Here is a 21,733-nt window from a genome sequence, read left to right as displayed (position 1 = left end):
AAATCAATATGATGGGTATATGGGGTCTACTTTCCTCTGGTTTGAAATTTTCCATAATAAAAAGTTAAAAATTGCAGCCCTGGCTGATTTGGCTCAGTGGTTATAGCATCGGCCTGCAGACCAGAGAGTCCCGGGTTTGGTTCCCGCTAGAGGCATGTACCTTGATTGCAGTTTGTCCCTGGCCCCATTTGGGGTCATGTGGGTGGCAACCACTCGATGTGTCTCTCTCACATCAATGTTTCTCTCTCCTTTCCTCCCTCTCTCCCTCCTGCTCTATCACTCTATCTAAAGATAAATGGGGAAAAAAAAGTTCTCGGGTAAGGATTAAAAAAAAAAGTTAAAAATTGCAGAGGTCTAGATCCAACCTCAACCCTCAGAAACAGACTCTGTAGAGAAAGAGGCCCCAGATTAATGGGGTTTTATTTATTTATTTATTTGATGGCCATCATTGATTTTTTAGAGAGAGAAACATCAATCGGCTGCCTCCTGCACGCTCCCTACTGGGGATGGAGCCTGAAACCCAGGCATGTGCCCTGACCAGGAATCTAACCGGGACCTCTCAGTCCATGGGACAACCCTCAACCCACTGAGCCACACCAGCCGAGCTAATGGGGTTTTAAAGCAGTACACCAAGGTCCTGGTCAGTCTTGCTCAGTGGTTAGAGCGTTAGCCCATGGACCAAAGAGTTGCAGGTTCGAGTCCCATCAAGGGCACGTACCTCAGTTGCAGTTCATCCCAGGCCCTGGTCGGGGTCATGTAGGAAGCAACCAGTCAATGTTTCCCTCTCACATCGATGTTTCTCTCTCTCTCCCTCCCACTCTATCTGAAGATAAATAGAAAAATACCTCAGGTGAGGATTAAAAAAAAAACAGTACACCATGAACTATGATGCTCACTCAGGCTCAGGACACAGGCCTAGTCTCAGAGAGGAAGTGAGATCCAGGGTGGGGAAGCAACACAGTCACTGAGGTGAGGTAGGTCTGGAAAGTAAGCAAAACCCGAAGACCTGAGGCTGGTCCCTTGTGTAGAGCCAGGTGGCAGCGTAGGTTTGGAGGAGCTGCACGCGGCTTTGCAAGTGCTCAAGTCACCTGTGCCATGGGACAACACAGAGAACACTCACAGACCTGGCTGTGTGCACCTTGGTTCTTCCCTCAGATCCCGACAGGCCCAGAACCACAGGTCCCAGTACTCTGACACATGGTGACCATCTCCCGAGATCAGACTCATGAGCACAGGCTTCTCTCCCATCAAGAGCCCAGCACAGCCTCAGCATTGCAGAGAGGACTGCAGAAGCCCCTGCCTCTAGCTGTGCTGGGAACAGCCAGGCACCAACCCCAGCCTCTCCGCACAATACACCACACACGCTCACACACACACAATCACAGACACTCACATTCACAGACACACACTCACACACACGGTACCCACACACCCAAACCCTACACACACACACACCCCTGGCTTGGGCCCAGGGACCTCACCCAGCACTCGGGCGATGAGGCAGAAGAGCAGGGTGCTGATGACAAAGGTCCAGTTCCAGTGGTGGGAGCCGGCCACAGTGGAGACTCCGAGGAAGATGAAGATGAGGGTCTCACTGACACTACTCCACATCTTCAGAAAGTACTTGATGGTGGTGTGGGACTTGTGGGAGATGTTGGCCTCCACGTAGGGGCGCATCACCACGCCTGAGGCAATGAGTCTGGGGTCGGGGAAGAGTAGGGTACAGGATTCAGAGCTGAGCTGTGCCTTCCCAGAGGCCCTCTGCTGCCAGCTGCCGGTTACTGCCTCCCCTTAGGAGCTTTCCACACCTGTTCTCACTGTCCTTTCACTCAACCCCACAGACAGGCATATTCTTGTATTTTTCAGATGAGGGAAAATAAAGTCACCTGCCTACTGTCACACTGCCAGCAAGTGACAGAACTAAGACACTAAGGTCCAGCCAACTCCAAAGCCTGTGCCTTGTCCCTGATGCCAAGTCGCCTCTCTACCTAACAGGGATCAATTACAACAGCCCATGGCCTAGGGTTTATCTCCCACCCCGAGTGTGGTGTCCCCTTAATGCATGGGGTCCCCACAAGGCGCTCCGTTCCAAGCAGCAGCCCAAGCCCTCCCAACCTGGAGCTCATACCTGGGCTCCACGGGCCCGGCTTTCTCACTCTCACCCTAAATCCCCCATCCAGCCCCACCTCTGCACCTCACTGTCCCTGACTTCAGGACCCAGTGAGGCGTCAGGACCTCCAGGCCTCCTCGCTTCCATAGAAACCTCGAGCCTCCTCACTGGGGCTCCGAGGGGGACGGTGAACGCGAGTGCCTACGTGCAGCTACAACCAAGGGCTTCCTTGGAGACGACGGAAAGCAGCAGCAAGGCTAGACTTCCCAGAACCTCACACTCAGTGCTCCGGGGACAGTCCCAGGGCCTCGAGTGGGAGGCTGATCCTGCGGAGCTCCCTTGTGACCCTCCGAGTCCAGGGCATCCAAGCGCGCGGCCGCCCGCGCCAAGCCGACTCACGCCATGATGCCGGACAGGTGGAAGAGCTCCGCCGACAGGTAGGCCATGTAGCTGTAGAGGAAGACGAAGAGCGGCTCGATGACACGAATGTGGGCAGTGAATCGGGAGGTGAAGGCTGCGATGACCCCGTAGACCACGCCCACAAAGACGCCGCCCAGGGACACCACGAAGAAGCTCAGGAAGCCGAGGACAATGTCCACAATGCCCACGCGGTCATAGTTGGCAAACTCCTCAAAGAGGTGATACAGGACCTGGAGAAGGTATGCAGGCTGGTCGGCGGGAGGGCAGGGTCCTGCCCCAAGGCTCCCTGGGGTCAGGCCAGGGTGATCCCGTCCCTCCAATGACCATGGCCAAATGTAGAGTCCACATGGTAACAGAAGAACCCTAGTGCCAAACAGGTGCTCAGAGCCACTGGCCAGAGGGCCCGCGGGTCTTGCGTGAGACCTGCAGTGCCATGCTTTTATCAGCACAGACTGAAGCCACCTGCCTGGGCTGGACTCTGGCTCTGCTGCTCCCTCGCGTACACATGGGGCACATTATTCAATCTCCCTGTGCTAGTTTTGCATCCACAAAATGGGGTAACATACCAACCTTACAGGCTGTTGTGAGGATTAGACTAGTAAAGGCAGAATGCCTGGAACCGTGCCTGTGACGTGTCAGCTGTGACTGGCACTCCTCAGTTCGCTTTCCTTACTGTCTGGGCTTGGGCAGATCATGCCCCTCCTCCACACAAAGCAAGGGCAGTTCAGACGACGAACTACAATAAGACTTAACCTCACATTTTTGAAAATTCATATGGCCAGCCCATACCCTACTTGGAGTCTCTAGAAGTGGGCCCCAGCAATCTCTATTCAACAAGCTCCCCAGGTGGTTGTGATGAACAGCCAAGTTCAGATGCTATGGAATGAGAGGCTCTCTAAGGCCCCCCTACCTCCAGGACTGGGAAATAAAGTCACTGTAACTGTCGTCAGATGTTTAGGTGGCACTTCAGACACCGTAGGACCCCTTTGACAATGGCCATCTTGCTTGACACACGAGCCCCTGAAGTAGGTGGGCCAAGGATGTCTGCTCCCTCGCTCACTGAGGCTCTTAGCGGTGAAGCAGCTTGCCAGAGGGCGCCAGCGGGGGGCAGAACTGGGCCCAGAACTTGTTCCCTGACAGCAGGGGGCAGGGCCTCCCTGGCAGGTTCAGCCCTGAGGCTCTGCCCTCTTTCTTGTAGGTGCTGGCTCCCTGGCCTGTTCCTAGACAGCTCTGCCAGGAAACCAGCTGGGAAGGTTCCAGGCATGGGCTGCTGAGGGTCCGAGAGGGAACCCTCCGAGCTCCCAGCACCTGGGCAGCACCTGGTGGCAGGGAGGGGGTGGGGCGGACTGCTGAGACCACACTGCTCCAGGCAGCCTTCAGGTTCACTGTCTGGGAGCAGGCTTTCACACCACACCCAGGCTCCAGAAAGGGGCCGGACTAGGAGGCAGGGCAGGGCAGGCAGCAGGCAGGTTCTCAGCCCTGGGCCAATGGGGCGGGTCTAGAGGACCAGGTCCTCCTTTCCGGCCTGGCATTACTGTCCCAGGGACTAGGAAGGCAGCGTAGCATCGTGTAAGCATTCAGGCTCTGGACTGACTGTAGATCTGATCCTTGGCCACATCACTTATCAGAGAATGTAACCTTGGATGAGTCAGTTAACCTCTCAGTGCCTAAGTTTCTTCACTAAAAAAACGGGGATAATGACAGTGCCCCCCTCATGTATTTTCTGTGTAGATTAGATGAGACAGTCAGTACATATTCAGACAGGAAGTGCTCAATGAACACAGTGATCACTACCACCACTGCCACCGCTGTGGTGAGGCATGGCCACGGGCCCACGGTGGCCGGACTGAGGTGCCCACTTGATATAACCACGTCCCACCGCTCCCTGGTGGTGCCAACCCAACACCCAGATCCAGTGGGAGGACTTCATCTCTGGCACCCAGTGGTTTCAGACATTAGGGAGTGTGACGCCTGTAAGAACCCTGGGAGGATGACAGGCTGAGTCCTGCAATCCCTGTTACAGATGGAGAAACAGGCTCGTGTGGTAACCCTGGGCCAGAGGGGGAGCTAACAGAGGCCAGGACCAAGGCCTCCCACTCAAGCCATGCTGCTGCTCTATCAGCCTCGTGAAGAGCTGCCGGCGGGGAAGAAGGGGAGGCCAGGGCTGTCGGCAGGCAGCCAACCGACTGTCTCTTCTTTGAGGTGCACTTCCTGAGGGGCTGGGGGTGGAGAAGAGGGAGTGCATGTGCGCGCATGGGTGTGCACACGTGTCCTTGTGAGTCCAGCTGGGAGGGGGAGGGGATGTTTTCACAACGCAATGTGAGTGTGCACATACATTTATCTGTTTCCTGAGGAAACCGGCTGGGAGGAAGGGCATGTGCAGACATATACAGAGCTGCTGTGTGCAGCCCCTTGCTGGGCTGTCTGTTCCCACTAGACCCTGGGAAGAAAGCACTCAATCCTCTGCCACTCTGCAGCTGTCAACGTGAGGCTCAGAGAGGTACAGCCACTTGCTTAAGGTCACACAGTAAGCAAGTAGCCAACCCAGGACAATCCCTTTTACTTAATCACTTTCTGGATGTCTGGGGGCAAGGTCCCTTTCCACAACTGCGGCCCCAGAACTCTGCACATACCAAATTCTAACTTAAGACATAGCCAATATGAAAGCGGAAATGCCCCTTCCAGACTAAATGGTCTATAAAGAGTAAACCTGAGGTATGAAGAGGATAAGTAATTTAACCAAGATCATATCACAATCCAAGTCAGGGATGGAGCATATGACCTGGTAAAGCCAAGAGCTCAGGCCCTGGCATCAGACAGACCTGGCTTCTAACCTTGGTTCTGTCATACTCCAGCAAGTTACTGAACTTCTTTGGGCCTGATTCATCCTCTGAAAAGTGAGAATACTAAGCACCTCCTACAGTTGCCATGAGGATTAAATAAAATCACCCGTGTCTCATGCTCAGCATGATGCCTGGCACACAGTAAGCAGGAATGGACATTTGCTGTTTTGTTACTATTATCAGCAGGCGGATGTGGGCCACTCTGGACTTGGATTGGGGTCTGTGCCCTGTGTGCACATGGGTGTGGTCCCCACCCCCTCACCACAGTGACGGCGTCATTGAGCAGGGACTCCCCAAAGACGAGGATATGTAGCAGCTCGTTGATGTGAATTTCCTCAAAGACAGCCAGCACAGCCACAGGGTCCACGGCCGAGATGATGCTGCCAAAGAGCAGGTTTTCCAGGAGGCCGATGTTGTTGATCTGCTCGCCACCCACCAGGCACACGGCATACATGAGGCCGCCTAGGAAGAAGGCGTTCCACAGCGTGCCCACCACGGCGAAGATCAGGATGGTGCCCAGGTTCTCTGTGAACTGCCGCAGTGGCAGGAAGTAGCCCGCATCCAGGATGATGGGTGGCAGCAGGAAGAGGAAGAAGACGTCCGACTGTAGGATGGGGGGTGTCTCACCCACACCCTTGATCAGTCCCCCTACCAGCAGCCCCACCACGATCAGCAGGCAGCTCTCCGGGACGATGCTCGAGATAGTGGGGATCACATGGAAACCTGAGGAGGGCGAGAGAATGGGAGGCTGTGGGCTTGTGGGGAGCCAGAACAGAAGGTTGGGGACAGGACCATGGGGGAGGAAAGAAGCTGGTGAGAGGGGTACAGACCTGGTCTCAGGGGGCCACTCTGTTAACTCTCTAACCTCAGCTTCCTCACTGTAAAATGGGGGTGATAATAACACCGGGCTCATAGGGTTGCTGTAAGCTAAGTGACAATGTTTTTAAAGTGCTTTTTTCAAAGGATACACAGATGCTATCTCTGTCACTGTCATAAAACAGCAGCTCTGCATGCCTCCAGAAGGCAGAAATTACATATCCATCACCGAGGCTCCAAGTACCTACGCCTGAACCCAAGCCATCCATCATTCCAGGCACAAGTTCAGGGAGGCAGATGTGAGCTCGAGATCAGGCACCACGATGTAACAATTCCGTCTGAGGGACGATAGTGAGTTCCCCGACCAAGGTGTTTTAGCAGAGGGCAGACCACAGGTTGGTGGAGAAGTGACACAGGAGACAGAAGGAAGCACAAAAGAATCAAAGAATATCAGCGCAGGATAGAACTTGAGGGTTATGCCACCTGGGGCCTGCAAATCTGCAAGACGCATGCAGCAACCTCCAGTCCCAGACTGGCAAACAACTGAGGCTCAAAGGGGTAAAGGACTTGCCCAAGGTCACAAAAGCACTTAGTAGCAGAACCAGGACAAACTCCAGGGGCAGACCCCCCCCTCCCCAAGCTCCCATCAACCTCTACAGTTCTGTAAGTCAACCCCTCCAATTTTCTTTCCCTATCAAGGCCTGAACCTGTCTCTCAGCCTGAGACCCACCAACTATCTCTCCAAGCCAGGTCCTGGTCAGCCAGCAGCATCAGTAGGCCACTCTGCAATGGCCCACCTTGGGGCTCTAAACCCAGAGCTGGGAGGTAGCAAAATTCTCCTTCAGAGAAAGTTTCTCTCAATGCCAGGTTTGGCCCCAAGTTCCCTCTGGGTGCAGGTCTGGGCATCTGGCTGCACACTGGGTACCATAACCCCCAGGGTCAGCTTGGTTGAGAGTATGGCACTTTGCTCAAAGTAAAAGCTCTTGCTTTCCTCCCATCCCTATAAGCTCTGAGCAGACAGATTCCTTATCTGCTTATAATTATATTCCCAGAGCTGGGAACACAGTAGGTGCTCAATAGTATCTACTGATTCTAAAATGCACAAGGCTGAGCGATTACTCACATGATTCCCAGTAGCCTAGCTGACCAGGTCTCTGCTGTCATTGGGAAGGAGGAGAAACATCCCTCCCCAAGACCAAAGCCCTGTCTATTCTCAGGTACTGATCTAGGTAGTGTCAGAATAGCTACAAGTCAAGACTCTCACTCAAAATACTATCTAGGACTAGAACCATGGCACAGTGCATCAGGGGACACTCAAAACATGCTGGGGTAAAAAAGAACACATCCCCATCCTGGGCCAGGAGAGGACACCAAAGCCATCATGTACATTCTCCTGACTTCAAAACAGACCAACCCAAAAGTCACCTCTTTTGCTGAAAAGTCCCCAGTCTTTGTAATGTCCACCAGTAAATCCCCAGCGTTCAGCTGGCTGGTACACCAGGAAAGGTGAGGTCATGCTGACCCCAAGTCTCTTGCTGTATAGGTTAAAGTCCAAACGCTCAGCACTGCCTCCATCATTTGGTCTCGCTCATGTCCCATCCTACTGTCAATTACTACGTTTCAGCCTTGCCAATTCTGTGTAATTCCCCCAAATAAGCCACATCCTCTTTTTCCTGCAAATCTTTGCGTAGTCTAGCTTGTTTCTTCAGAATGCTGTTCCTGTACCTCTACCCCCACTGTGTGTGCCTGACACCTTATCCTTCTGCCTGCCTCCTCCAGGAAGCATTCCCTGACCACTCCCGTCTGTCCAGGTTGGGGCAGGAGTCCTTCTCTGATGTCTCTCATCATCTTCAATCCACAGCTGTCACCCAGATTCCTCTTTCTCCCTGGCACCCAGTAAGATCAGACAAGCCAGGTGCAAGTCGTGGAAACAAGACAATGGCACCACACTCCCAGAGGAGAGAGGACGCATGGACGGTTAGGGGAGCAGAGCTCCCCCTGCAGGCATGAGCCAGGAAGCAGCTTCTCAAGGCCAGAAGTCCAGCTCCAGCACTAGCCAGCAGACCTCCTTGTCAGCACCCTACCCCCACCTGCCCTAGACTTGAGCACCAATAGCTGCCTTAGGAGAAGGCAGAATCTAAAAAGACAGCCCAGGGCAGGAAGATGATAGCCTTCTCTTCCACCTAGGATAATAGATCTTTAAAATGCCCACAAAGGCACAGCCAGTGTGGCTTAGTGGACTGAGCGTCATCCCATGGACTGAGAAGACTCAGTTTGATTCCCGGTCATGGCACACGCCTGGGTTGCAGGCTAGATGCCCAGTAGAGGGTGTGCAGGAGGAAGCTAATCAATGTCTCTCTCTCTCTCTTTTTGTTTCCACTTTTGCATTCATCTTCAGATAGAGCAAGGGGGAGAGAGGGAGAGAGAGATGTGAGAAAGACACATCAAGTGGTTGCCACCCATATGACCCCAACCAGGGCTGGGGACACACTGCAACCAAGGTACATGTCCTTAGCAGGAACCGAACCCAGGACACTCTGGTCCGCGGGCCAACGCTCTAACCGCTGACCACACCGGCCAGGGCCGATATATCTCTCTTATATCGATGTTTCTATCTCTCTTGCCCTTTCTCTCTAAAAAATTTAAAAATCAATAAAACATATTTAAAAAAAATAAATAAAATGCCCACAAAGCTTTCCAGACAGTGCACTGGAGAGCCAGAGACAAATAAGCCACAGCCCCTTGGGAGGGGCAGGGGACATGTGAAACAAGCCAAAAGCAGTAACATGAAGAATGTCCCTTATTCCTGAAGATGCACCATGAGCCAGGTTCTGTGCTGGGATCCTGGCACATACCATCTCTTTTGTCCTTACAGCAGCCCTGTGGGATAGGTGTTGTCCCCATTTTGAAGAGAAAGCTGGGGCTTGGCAAGGTTCGGTGGCTTCTCCAGAGTCTAAGGGAAGAGCTCTACTCTAGCTTAGAGCATCTCAAACTTATAGAAGAAAGAGATAATTAACCCTTCACTCAAGTGCATGTGTGTTCTCTGAGCTGGGCCAGAGCTGGGCCCTGGGGACACTAAGGTACCCAGGTCAGGATCTCTGTGAGGAGCTTGTGGGGATTACCATGCTTTTCTCTGGACTTTAAATTTTATTTTTTTTATCCTTACCCGAGGACATTTTTCCATTTTTGGTTCAGATAAAGTGGGAGGAAGAGAGAGAAACAGCGACGTGAAAGGGACACATTGAGTGGCTACCTCCTGCACAACCCCAACTGGGGCCGGGGACAAACTGCAACCGAGGTAGGTGCCCTTAGCGGAAACCGAACCCGGGTCTCTCTGGACCGCAGGCTGACACTCTAACCGCTGAACCAAACCAGCCAGGGCTCCATGCTTTTCTCGACCCCGGGACCTTTGGTGAAGCAACAGCAGGCAAAAAACCTGCAGCTCAGAGGAGGCAGGACATGGCCAGGCCTCCCAGGATGGGGTCCCGGGCCTCCTGACTCAAACAGTGCACTTCCTTCTAAAGGCAGCTCCCAGAGTACCTGCGGCTGGAGCCATGTTCCCAGAGCGCGTTCCCCCAGGTGTCTCTGGGTTGGCCCTGCCCTTAGCGAGCAGGAGGAACTGTGGACCCTGATAGGCGAGGGAAGGGGAGGGCCCAGCCCAGGCTGAGGAGGAAGGTCTGGATCCTTGCCCACGGGAAAGCGGCTTCCAGGGACAAGGCGGTGGATTCTGTCATAAACTCCAGGGAGGGGTCCTGTGGGCCTGTTCCAGTTTGTCCCTCTCTCAAGGTCGACTCCACCAGTCGTCCCATACTACATCCCTGAAGTGTCTCCTCAAAGCACAGGAACCTTGCTGACACTGGGTGTGATGAGAGGGGCACAGTGGACCCCCGGTCCCCTGACAAAGGCCCAGCATTAAGGCGAGATCCCCAAATGCCAAGAAATGAGGCAAAACTTCCAAAGCACAAACATGTGGCAGTGGTGATGTCACCGGCATGGAATCAGGGGTGGGACAGCGTCAATTAGAATCAGATCTAGAGCTGTGAGGGCTGGAACAGACTGGAAAACACACAAATCCTCCATTATGCAGTTAGGGAAACTGAGACTCAAAGGGAACCGGTGACCTGTTAATGGTCACATGACGGATTCCACCATGACAGCCCATGAAAGCCCATGAAGCTCCAAGTCCAGTGGTCTCTCAACCACATGGCTTTCTGCAGAGGGTCCCGTGCTCCCGGAGCGAGGACAGGAGAGGGTGTAGAATTCGGCATCTCTGAGCCACAGGACAAACCCACTGATACAGTTCAGGGCTGGCTCCCCTTTTAGGTGAAGAAGCTGGGGGAGGGAAGAGATGTTCCTTATTCTGTCCAGTACAGGTGGCAGTTGGGCAACTGGGGGTACTGGGGGAACACACACATTTACCCATACTCTCTCTCTCTTACACACATACCCTCCCTCTCTTACACAGTTTCACAATCTTTTACACACCATACTCACTCTTTCTTACACACACACGCACTGAACAGACACATGACCAAACTTCGAATTAGTGAGGGGCTCCTGGTTCCCCCACTCTTCACCATGAGAACATTTTATTTACTTCTCCCCAGACCGTCTTCATCTGCTGAGACTGGCGCAGAAGCAGGCAGGCAAGGCTGCTCCACGTCACCCTTGGCTGCCAGGGTGACCAGACATCCCTGATCCTCCTTCCGTATCTCTCCCCTGGCCTGGGCAGTCACAGGAGAGTACTGGGAAGAGGGGCCCTCCTTGCCACCAGTGCTGGGTCGCCAGGGACTGGGGGACACACGAGGGGCTCTGCCGCCCTAGTTCCAGGCCTGAGGACTCTGGGGCTGCAACTCGGCCAGGTCCCAAAAGATTCCTGGTTGCACAACAATTCCATTTCTTTAACTCCCTCTTCAACTGCCCCAGCAACCAGTCTCAATGACAGTAATGAAAAGTAATACCTCCCAAAGAAAGCCTGGCACTCTACAGTTTGTAGCAGTGTGCTCTGACACTTTTTAACTCATTTACACCTCACCACAGCTCTGGGAGGTAACAGTTACCATCCCCTACATTTTGTTTAAAAAGATTTTTTTTAGCCCAGCCAGTACAGCTCAGTGGTTGAGCATCAACCCATTCACCAAAAGGTCACTGGTTCGATTCCCAGTCAGGGCACATGCCCAGGTTGTGGGCCCGATCCCCAGTGGGGGGCATGCAGGAGGCAGCCAATTGATGTTCTCTCTCATTGATGTTTTTAACTCTCTCTCCCTCTCCCTTCCTCTCTCTCTAAAATCAATTTTTTAAAAATTAAAAAAAAAAAGGATTTTTAAATTGATTATTAGAAAGAGCAAGGGAGAGGGAGAGAAACATCAATGTGAAAGTGAAACAGCGACAGGCTGCCTCTTGCAAGCTCCTGACCTGGGATCGAGCCCGCAACCTGGGCAGGTGCCCTGACTGGGAATTAAACTGGTGACCTTTTGTTGCACAGGACAACACCCAACCAACTGAACCACACCAGCCAGGACTGCCTCTACATTTTCTAGATGAAGAAACTAAAGCACAGAAAGGTTAAACAACTTGCCTAAAATCAAGTAGCTGGTAACTCATTCATGCCCAGGCAGTCTGTGTCCTTAACCACTTACCACATTTCCCCTGGTTTTATCCTTATTTTGTTTTTAAGGGGTGCACTGGTACCCGGGACTACAGAGGCCCAATGTGGTTCCCAGGAATGGTGCAACCAGGAATCTTTTGGGACCTGGCTGAGTTGCAGCCCCAGAGTCCTCAGGCCTGGACATGGTATTTCTTTCCATGAAGTCTCACTATTCCTCCCCTTCTGCTCTGGTGGCCTACCAAAATCCTCAGGAAATCCTGTCTTTTAAGCCTGCCCCCTCCAGGAGGCCCTCCTAAGTTAACCAAGGGATAGGTCTTCACTAAACTCCTAAGGCAGGAGGTGGGAGTGATCGGACTGCTCAGCCCTGCCTGCCTGGTCTGTACTCAGCTCCGGTCTCTTCTGGGGCTCGAGTGTCCTCCAGGGTAGGAGGGGCTCTGATTCTTCTCAATGTTGATTCTTCCCACCATCAGCATCAGCCATGAGGAGCAGGGAGAAAGATAAACCAGACTCAGCTGCTACCTCTGCAGGTTCACAACCAGACCAGCAGAGACAGACATGTGGCACTAGCCACCCTGCCCTAGGTTCCAATCAGGGCGCAGCCACTGACTAGCTGGGGGACCACGGGCAAGTTACTTTATATCTCCTATCCTCATCTGTGTAAAAACCTGTTTCAGAGGGTTTCTGGAGTACAGGAAGAGATAATAAGGGTAAAGAATGCCAAACAATGTTGGTACTCAATATTAGCAAAAAATGGTGACTGCTATTATATAATTGTCTTCAAAACCCAAGTATAATATGAATTACCCTACATTATCATGACCTATTGGTAGGCACTTGTCCATCACTGGGCTTTAAGCTCTCTAAGGATGGGAACTTTCTAGAGTCATCTGGATCTCCAGCTTCCAGCAGAGAGTAGGCACTGACTATTTGTAAACTGAGATAAAACGGACTTTTAGATGTAAAGTGTGGAAAAGAGAAAGGAGGTGGAAATGGCTCTGAAATTTCGAGTAGGTGATGCTCTCAGAGCGGGCACCATCTGAACTGGGCTCTGAAGTTACAATAGAAGTTTGCCAGAGAGAGAGAAAGAACCAGGAGAAAAGCCTTTTTTTTTTTTTTATCCTCACCCGAGGACATTTTTCCATTTTTTATTCAGATAGAGCAGGAGGGAGAGAGAGGAAGAGAGAGAAACATCGATGTGAAAGAAACACATCGAGTGGCTGCCACTCGCGTGACCCAACCAGGGCCGGGGACTAACCGCAATCGAGGTACATGCCCTTAGTGGGAACCGAACCCGGGTCTCTCCGGACCACAAGTTAAAGCTCTAACCGCTGAGCCAAACTGGCCAGGGCAGAAAAGCCATTCTTGAGTCTGTATTCTCTAAAGAGCCCAACACAAGGACCCTGCACATAGCAAATGGATGTATGGGTAGTGAATAAAATGATAACCAAGGAAAGAAAGACAAACAGGAAGGCAGGCTAACTGCAGCAGGCCTTTGCCAACAGCCAAATATGAGTGCTGTTATGAAGATTAAATGAGATGATGTATATAAAACATTTAGCACAGTACCTGTTATACATGTTTTGCATCTTGGTCCCTTCTCTATAGCTGGGATGATGATGCCACCCCCACGGTGGCTGTAAGAGTCACTGATATAATTTATTTAGAGCTCTTAGCCCACAGGAGTCACCCAATTAATGAAAAAAATTTTTAAATGTAAACCAATGATCCACCTTAAAATATAACCTCCAGTACAGAGAAGAAGAAAAACATTCACTAGAAACTTAGCGCATCTGATGCAAGGCACTATGCTGGGACCTTCTGCATCTCTCTCATTTCATCTCATATTCTGACTCCCATTTGCTAGATAAGAAGCTGAGGCACAGAAAGGCAAAATGACTTGCCCATGGCTACCTAGCTGGGAAGTGGCAGTCAAAATTAGAACCCAGGCCCCCTAATTGCCAGTTTTTTGTGTCACACTGCACCAATGAAAATGAAACCTCTCAGGATCAAGAGGAAAATAATTCAAGCCTGCAATTTGCCTTCCCAGTAAAAACAGCCATAAAACAATCTGTTCTGCGCTGGCTGGTTTGGCTCAGTGGTTGGAGCGTCAACCTGTAGACCGACAGGTCTCAGGTTTGATTTCTGGTTAAGGACACATACCTAGGTTGCAAATTTGATCCCCAGCGGTTGTGCAGGAGGCAACCAATCAATGTGTCTCTCTCACATCAATGTTTCTTCCTATATATCTCCTTCCCTCCCATTCTTTTTTTAAAAAAAATATGTACACGTATATATGTAATGCAGATAGATACTTTTTTGTTCTTGTTAATCCTCACCTGAGGATACTTTTCCATTGATTTTTAGATAGAGTGGAAGGGAAGAAGAGAGAGGAGGAGAGAAAGAGAGAAGAAACATTAGTGTGAGAGACACATGAATTGGTTGGCTCCCACGCAACCCCTGCCAAGGATCTAAGCTGTAACCCAGGCACGTGCCCTTGACCAAAAATCAAACTCAAGGCCCTTTGGTCTGTGGGCTGATGCTCTAACCACTAAGGCAAACTGGCCAGGGCCCTTCCACTCTATCTTAAAAAAGAAAATCTGTTCTAAGTACTTGGGTAGGATTCGTTCCCCATGCTGGGGAGTCAGTCTCTCCATGCCTTCCACTGACATTCTTCCAAACGGCACCTCTACTTCTTGCTTGCTTCAATCCACATCTCAGGGAGACAGGGTCCCACCCTCCGCTGGCTGAGAAATTAGCTAAAAACCTAGCTGAGAACAGAAGTAGCATGAGCTGGGCCACCTGAGGCATGGAAAAAGGAAAACTGGGCCAGGAGGCCAAAAACCCGGTTCAAGACCCTGCTCTGCCCTTAAGTAACCTTTAGGCAAATCATTACACCCTGGACGGGCCAGGTACCTCATGTGCGGGCAGGTGAGAATTAGGGACTGGGCATAGAGAAGCACCTTGTACATTGTGAAGTGGCAAACTTCAGAGATGATTGATGGAGAGGTTAGGAGAGAAAAACCACATGGGCTGGAGGTAGCCCAGCAGCCAAAAAGACTGGAGAGCAATAAGAACAGTGATGCAGCCGTGGCTGGTTTGGCTCAGTGGTTAGAGCATTGGCCCACAGGCCAATGAGTCTCAGGTTCGATTCTGGTCAAGGGCACGTACCTTGGTTGCGGTTCATCCCCGACCCTGGTCGGGTTGTGCAGGAGGCAACCAGTCGATGTGTCTCTCTCACATCGATGTTTCTCTCTCTCCTTCTCTCTCTCCCTCCCTCCCTCCCATTCTATCTGATGATAAATGGAAAAATATCCTCGGGTGAGAATTAAAAATAAAATTAAAAAAAAGAACAGTGACAGGACCCTCGCAGACCTAGCCGGAGAGGCTGCTCCATTCAATATCTGTTGAATGTAATCAGGATTCAAAAGTCAGGAAGCTGGTCAAGCTCAGGATTAACCCTTAGCACTTAACCTCCCATCCACATTAAAGCCTGTACTCCAGTTGCCAGAAGTCCCCAAACCCCATCTGTGCACACACAGAGAGAAACTCTTCTTCACTTTGAACTTCTGCCTGTTTTTCAAATCCCAGTGCCAATGTCACCTCCTCTGGGAAGCTTTCCCTGAACACCCAGGCTGAGTCAGGTGCTCCTCCAAGATGAGGAGCCAGGAGCTCTGTAGTTGGAGCTCTAGTTGGCCTGGCAACCCAGCTAGCCCTGGGCCCCAGGAAGGTGATGCTCAGGAAAAGCAGATTAAGGGAATAATGGAAGTTTCCTAAGGGACATGGGATTGAAGATGGATCTCAAGGGCAGGGGACTGGTGGAAGAAGAGTGTGAACAAATGAAAAGAAATCTCAAAGTCTTCCAAGGACCCTGAAGCTCCAGCCAGCCTGGAAATGAGACTGTACAGTGAGGGAGACGCTGGCACACAGCCGGAGCCAGCCATTCAAGGAACTGAGTCAGGGGGCCCGAGCTGATGCTGCAGGTCTCATAGGGTCCCCTGACCTTCAGGCCTGGTCCTGAATGCCCCTGACCTGGACTTGAGCCAAGTTCTACTACTGCCTTTCAGTCCCACCAGACTTTTCCCCTGGGTCTCAAAAACTCATTACAGTGGTCCCTACCCCACTTCAACCCTCCTCTCCCCACCCTGTGCTGAGGCAGCACCTCTTGGTACCCAGCTTGGCCTCCCCAATCACCGAAGCTCTCCATATTTGTTGAATGAATTTCACTCCAGCAGATTCTCCCCACCCCCCACAGGAAAGGCACCTGGACTGACAGTCCCCATGCAGTGAGGTGGAGAATGACTCACACAGGAGGGGGAGGGAAGGGACAGGGACCAGGAACTTGCAGTAAACAGTCCCTATCTTTGACTAGATACAGAGGCCAGCAGGCAACAACATGTCTGGCAAGGGAGAGGTATCCAGGCAGCCAGTAGGAGTGGCAGCTAAGAGGGGTGGGGCAGGACCTTAGGCTCCAGACTCTCCAGTTGCGAAGGGATTCACACGGGTTTCTTTTGATTTTTTCACAATGAAAATATATTGCTTTGGTGGTTTTATTTTATCTTTGTATTTATTGATTTTTTTTTTTTTTAGAAAAAGAGAGGAGGGGGGAGAGAGAGAAAGAAAGAAACATCGATTTGTTCCACTTATTTATGCATTCATTGGTTGATTCTTGCGTGTGCCCTAACCAGGGATCAAACCTGCAATCTTAGCATTATCAGGATGATGCTCTAACCAACTGAGCTGCCTGCCCAGGGCTGCTTTGATTATTTTAAATGGAACCAAGGGTCATTTAAAACTTTTCCCAACAGTATATAAATAGAAGGAGAAAACCTCCCAGTGATTCTCTTTTCCCTGCATCCATTGTACAAGCACCTCCCCTGAATTCCCAAATCTACGCTGTTAACAGTGTGGGATACAAAATTCCAAAGTTTTCTGCTCTGTAGTTTTAAATTTTTGTATAAATGGTATATTCTACCTACTTTGCTATAACTGCTTTAATAAGGCAGAGACTGCACTAAGCACTTTACTGCAGCATCTCATTTAATTTTCTCAACAACCCTATTATCCCCAACTGAAGATAGTAAAGAGGACATCAGAGGGATGACCACTTACATGCTCCAAGGAGCCAGGGCTACCGAGCAGTGTTTCAGACCCAGGATGACCCACGCCTCACTCCCCCAACCCCCGTGGAGCAGCCTGTCTTTAAGGCCTCACCTGTGCCATAACATACCGAAGTCGCCCTCCACCACGGCATTCCGAAGGCAGGTTTCCTACACTGAGCTACTCCACTAACAGTCCCAGCCAGGCCTTGCCTCTGTGGCTGGCAGTGAAACCAGAGAGCCTCAGCTTCCACTCTCTCTGCACCTTCACCTGACCCAGTGGTACCACTGGCAGCAGAAAAACCTAAATCACATCCCTTGCAAAGGAGGCCCTTTTTGGCTCCGCACATTTCACCATGCAGTATGGAGAGCGTGAAAGCACAGAATGCCTGAGCTGGAAAAGAGCCTGGGATTCATCTGGTTTCAAGCCCCCATCCTCTTCCTTTTCTGGGGTCCCAGGTGTGGGGCTGCCCAGCTCAGGCTCTCCCTCCCCCTGCCCAGCCCCTCCCTGGACCTACTGGTGACTCCTTGCAGGCCGTAGCAGGAGTTCCAAGCACCAGTCTGCGACACAGCTGGGGCAGGGAAAGAAATAAGAGGCTCGATAAGAAAGATTCCATTTCAAGAAACTTTAGAGCCATGGGAAAGCTGGATTTTTCTTTTCTTTCCTTTTGGTGGGGGTAGGGTAGAATTTGCAAAATGCAAATTTTGCAAAATTGAGTATATCAAATACCTGTTGTTTTTAGTGTCCCTTCCAAGTGAAAGTCATGTACCTTAGAAGCCTAACAATGAATTAAACCCATTATATAGAGAGGTGGCAATAAGAAAGCAACACAAAGAGAAATTCTACCATTTCCAGGACAACAGCCCTGCAGAAAGCAAGTCAGGTGGCCCATTTTCAGCTGCTACAGAGGAGGGAGGAGCCGCACAGGGAGAACAAACCTCAGGCGGGGCTGCTGGGCGGGAAGAGAGAACAGCTGCCCAGGGAGGTATGGGGCCCCTCTACTGCTCAATCAGCTATGGAGTCCATTAGGTGCTTCACAGTGTCTGGGTGGTGATGAAGAGGGGGTGTCAGATACCCCTCATTGATATGAGAAAATGACTCTCAGACAACAAAACTTGGAGTAGGCCTAAGAAGGCGGAGAGGCTTCCTGAAGTGGTGGGCGTGGGGTGACCCTTAGGCTGGCGTGTCAGCGGGAGGCGTGGGGTGGACCTGCAGAGTGGCAAGAGCGCAGGAGCAGAACTCTCATTGCCCCACCTCCAAACCTGATCCTTCTACAGTGGTCTCTCCTTCCCCAGCATCGCTCAGGTGCTCAGCCCCAGACCCCGGAATCATCCCGACTCCTTTCTCTCACACCCCACATCCAACCCAGCGGCAAACCCTATCGGCGCCACTCCCTCCCCTCCACCTCTACTGGCCGCCTTGCTTCTCCTTGAGCACAAATACAATTCTACCCTAAGACCTTTGGTTTTGCTGTTCCCTCTGCCTGAAACTCGGTATCACAGGGGTGGACAGCAGACTCTCCCCACTCCTTTCAGGTCCTGCTCAAATGCCACCTCTTCAGGGAGGTCTTCTCCAAGTCTCTCTATTGGCTCCCCCTGCTGTATCCTTCTTATAGCACTTACCACTTCCTGACAGTCTGTATGTGCTCACTGACAGTTCCCTCCACTTAGAACACAGCTCCGTGAGGGCACTATCACAATCACTGTGGACCCTAGCACCTAGAGTTGTGCCTGGCACACAGTAGGCTCACAATCAGTACTGCTCAGTGAATGATCATCTCCTGCCTCATGACCTCATAAGGCCGTTGTGAGGAAGGAACACACGAGACCACAGATAATGAGAGCACGAAGCAGACCCCGACCTGGTCAGGGTAGGTTACTGGAGGCCACGCCAGCTCTGCCAGCAGCTTTCCCTGAGTACTTCCCAGGACAGAAACTAGACACTCAGCCCTGCAGAGCACAGCACACATGGCCCTCAACTGAGTCTGCTCACACTGTGCTTGGGTGGTCATCTCCCCTGCCACACCACTCATCAAGGGCAGGGACCCTGTCTTATTCATCTTTGACTCTCCAGCACTTAGCACAGAGCACGGCACATGGCAAGGATCAAGATTTGTCCGTTGAGCCTGCCTGACTATTCAAGGGCAGAATTCCTGTCTGATTTCCTAATCTCCAGTGTCTGGCACTCAGCTCCTACGCACTAAACGCTAGCTGAACTGGCCTGAACCCGGGGAAGGGCTGGGGTTAGGGAGGCAGTGGGAGGGCCTTCTGGGCAAAGTAGCAGCAAGCGGAAAGGCAGGACAGGGAGAATGAGTGAGGTGTAGTTGAGGATTTCTTTTTTATTTTGTAAATGAATCCTTAATTTCTTCTCATGAACTCTTTTAAAAAATGTTTATTGACTGATTTTAGAGAAAGAGGGAGGGAGGAAGACAAAAAGGGGAGAAAGGCGGGGAAAGAGAAAGAGAGAGGAGAGATTGATTTGTTGTTCCACTTATTTATGCATTCACTGGTTGTTTCTTGTCTGTGCCCTAACCGGGATCAAACCCACAACCTTGACGTATCAGGACAATGCTCTAACCAACTGAGCAACCTGGCCAGGGCTGTGTAGTAGAGGATTTCTACTGGGTGCAAATGACAGTGGAGGCTGGAGAGGAAATAATTCTTAGGTGGTCATAAAGCAGCCATTCCTCTGGTTCTCACTAAAACCCTGGGCAGGACTCAAAAGACGAGGAACAAGAAGTTCAGAGAGGTCCAGACACACCCAAGGTCACATGGGTAGCTCAGAACCAGGTCTCAAATCTGACTGCTGACTCCCAGCCCAGCGCTCACCCAGGACCAGACTATAAAAGGCCTTGAATATCCTTAAGAGAGACTTCTGAGTGGACAGAAATTGGTGTGGGCTCTGACCTGGGGATCCTGTGAAAGTCCTGCCTGCAAGCACCTCAAGGAGGTAGTCAAGGGAGATAGTACAGGTCCCCACTCCCACCCTGGCTCAGCATCCTGGGGTGAGGCAGCGCTGTCCATAGCACTTCATTAAGTCTAGGCTCCAGGGGTACTGCCTCTTGAATATTCTAGCAAGATGGGTGAGCCTCCCCCATCCCACCTTCAAATAGGCCTCAAGAGACCAGAAAGCTACGTCTGGAGAGAGGAAGGGCCTGAACCTAGCCTAGTCTGGGGATCAGGAGACCTGAGTTCCAGTCTAGACCTTGCCACTAACTCACTAGGTGCTTTGAACAAGCCCTTGCCTTTCTCTGGCCTCAGTTTCCCTATCCCCAGACATGTGTCGAGAGCCTTTCCAGCTCTGAAATCTGACTGATGGCTCCTATCCCAGTTCTTAACCTGAACTTCACCATGATCTCTGGCAAATCATGACACTGCCCTGAGCCTCACTTCCTTCCTCTCTAGCATGAGGATAAGCAATGCTCATGGAGCAGGGTAGCTGTGAGAAAGAGAAGGGAATGGAGGTAAAAAACAAACAAACAAACAAACAAACAAACAAAACAAGAAACCACTCAGAAAAACAAACACCCAGAGAGCTGCAGCCATCACTGTGACAGCTCTGCAGGGAGACAGAGGACACCTAAATTGGGTTGCACAAGAGCACAGCAGGAAAATCATAACACTATAGGTGCTGGGCCCTCTACTGGAACGGGGGGAGGGGGGGTCCCTCACTGCCAGGCTCACTCTGGAGCCTCAGTCCAGCCCCACAGCCAGGCCCCAGTGAGAAGAGGACCCACCAGATGGGTGGCAGCCTATACCAAAGGCAGCTTCTCTTGGAGGCTGGGCAGCCACACTCTGGGGGCTGAGGCAGAGGGACTGGGCCTGAGCCACAATGAGGGCTGGTCCAGGGGAGGTAGTCCCATGCGCAGGCTGGGAGATCCTCAGTGAGATGGCTAGGAAGGGAAAATCTGGAAAAACAAGCAGGAGTGTTGCCTCGGGGATCTGTCCAAAGTTTCAACTCAGACAGCCACCAGTCAGGAGAGGCAGGGAGCCCTGTGGTTAAGAAAGAGCACAGTGTGAAGAACATGATGGCCTGGTTTCCTGACTCTGCCATCTATTAGCCATGTCTCACTGGCAGATACTCACCCTCTGAGTCTTGCTTCTTTATCTGAAAAGCGGGCTTATAATCATTTCCATCTCAAAGAGATGTTCTGGAGACTTGATATGTATTTGGAGTAAAGGGCTGCCAAAGAATATGCACAGCAAAGGGCACAGCTCCATCTCTGCACCCCTGATCCCCAGGCCCAGACAGCACCTGCACAGTTGCCAGGAAAGCAACCAGAGTCAGGAGAGTGAGGCCACACTCTGAGGCAGACCCTCTGAAGCAGAGCTTGGTGCTCTGTCCCTGTCATCATTGGTTCTGGCTCAGCCTTGGTTGGCAGGAGTGTCCAGAGGTGCTGAGGGAGGCTAAGGGGAGGTTGGGGGGAGGCTGAGAGTACGCAGAAGCCCTACGAAGCCCACTGAACTGACTTCTTGTCCACCATAAAATCTGTAAAACTTCCTTCCAGGGTAACTGAGTACAGGTCACAAGAGCTACAGAAGCAACTGAGCCGTGCAGACGCAGGTTCCCCGAAACCCGAGCCGCAGGTCTCTGGGGCCGGCTGGCAGGGTGGGGAGGCCAGAGTTTACCCCTAGGCAGGTACCCGAGGCATCCAACTCCAGGTAATGTCCTGAAAGTCTCCCCTACACATCTCCTAAAAACAGCCCAGCTGGCTGAGCATCATGAAGGAGGGGAACACAGAGCACACTGAAGGGCCTCTCCCTGCCCACTGGGGACAATTTGTCACTTCAGGCCTCTAGGAGCCAGAAGATGTACTGAGTAGATGGGAGAGCTAAACAT

General features: G+C 51.6%; 1 protein-coding gene across 1 annotated transcript in view; it reads right to left on the bottom strand.

Moving 5' to 3' along the window:
• Positions 1-21,733, bottom strand: part of SLC9A1 (solute carrier family 9 member A1) — a 52,059-nt gene that overhangs the window by 7,442 nt on the left and 22,884 nt on the right. Inside the window, exons 2-4 of the mRNA XM_036255720.1 lie at positions 5,636-6,096; positions 2,510-2,760; positions 1,482-1,699 (exon numbers count right to left, since the gene is read on the bottom strand). Coding sequence (XP_036111613.1) covers positions 1,482-1,699; positions 2,510-2,760; positions 5,636-6,096 — 930 coding nt within the window. The remainder of the gene's footprint in view (positions 1-1,481; positions 1,700-2,509; positions 2,761-5,635; positions 6,097-21,733) is intronic.

The sequence above is a fragment of the Molossus molossus genome, unplaced genomic scaffold (assembly GCF_014108415.1).
Source record: "Molossus molossus isolate mMolMol1 unplaced genomic scaffold, mMolMol1.p scaffold_m16_p_12, whole genome shotgun sequence".
NCBI lineage: Eukaryota > Metazoa > Chordata > Mammalia > Chiroptera > Molossidae > Molossus > Molossus molossus.
The sequence above is the reverse complement of the archived record's forward strand: the minus strand, read 5'-3'. Positions and strand labels throughout refer to the sequence as shown.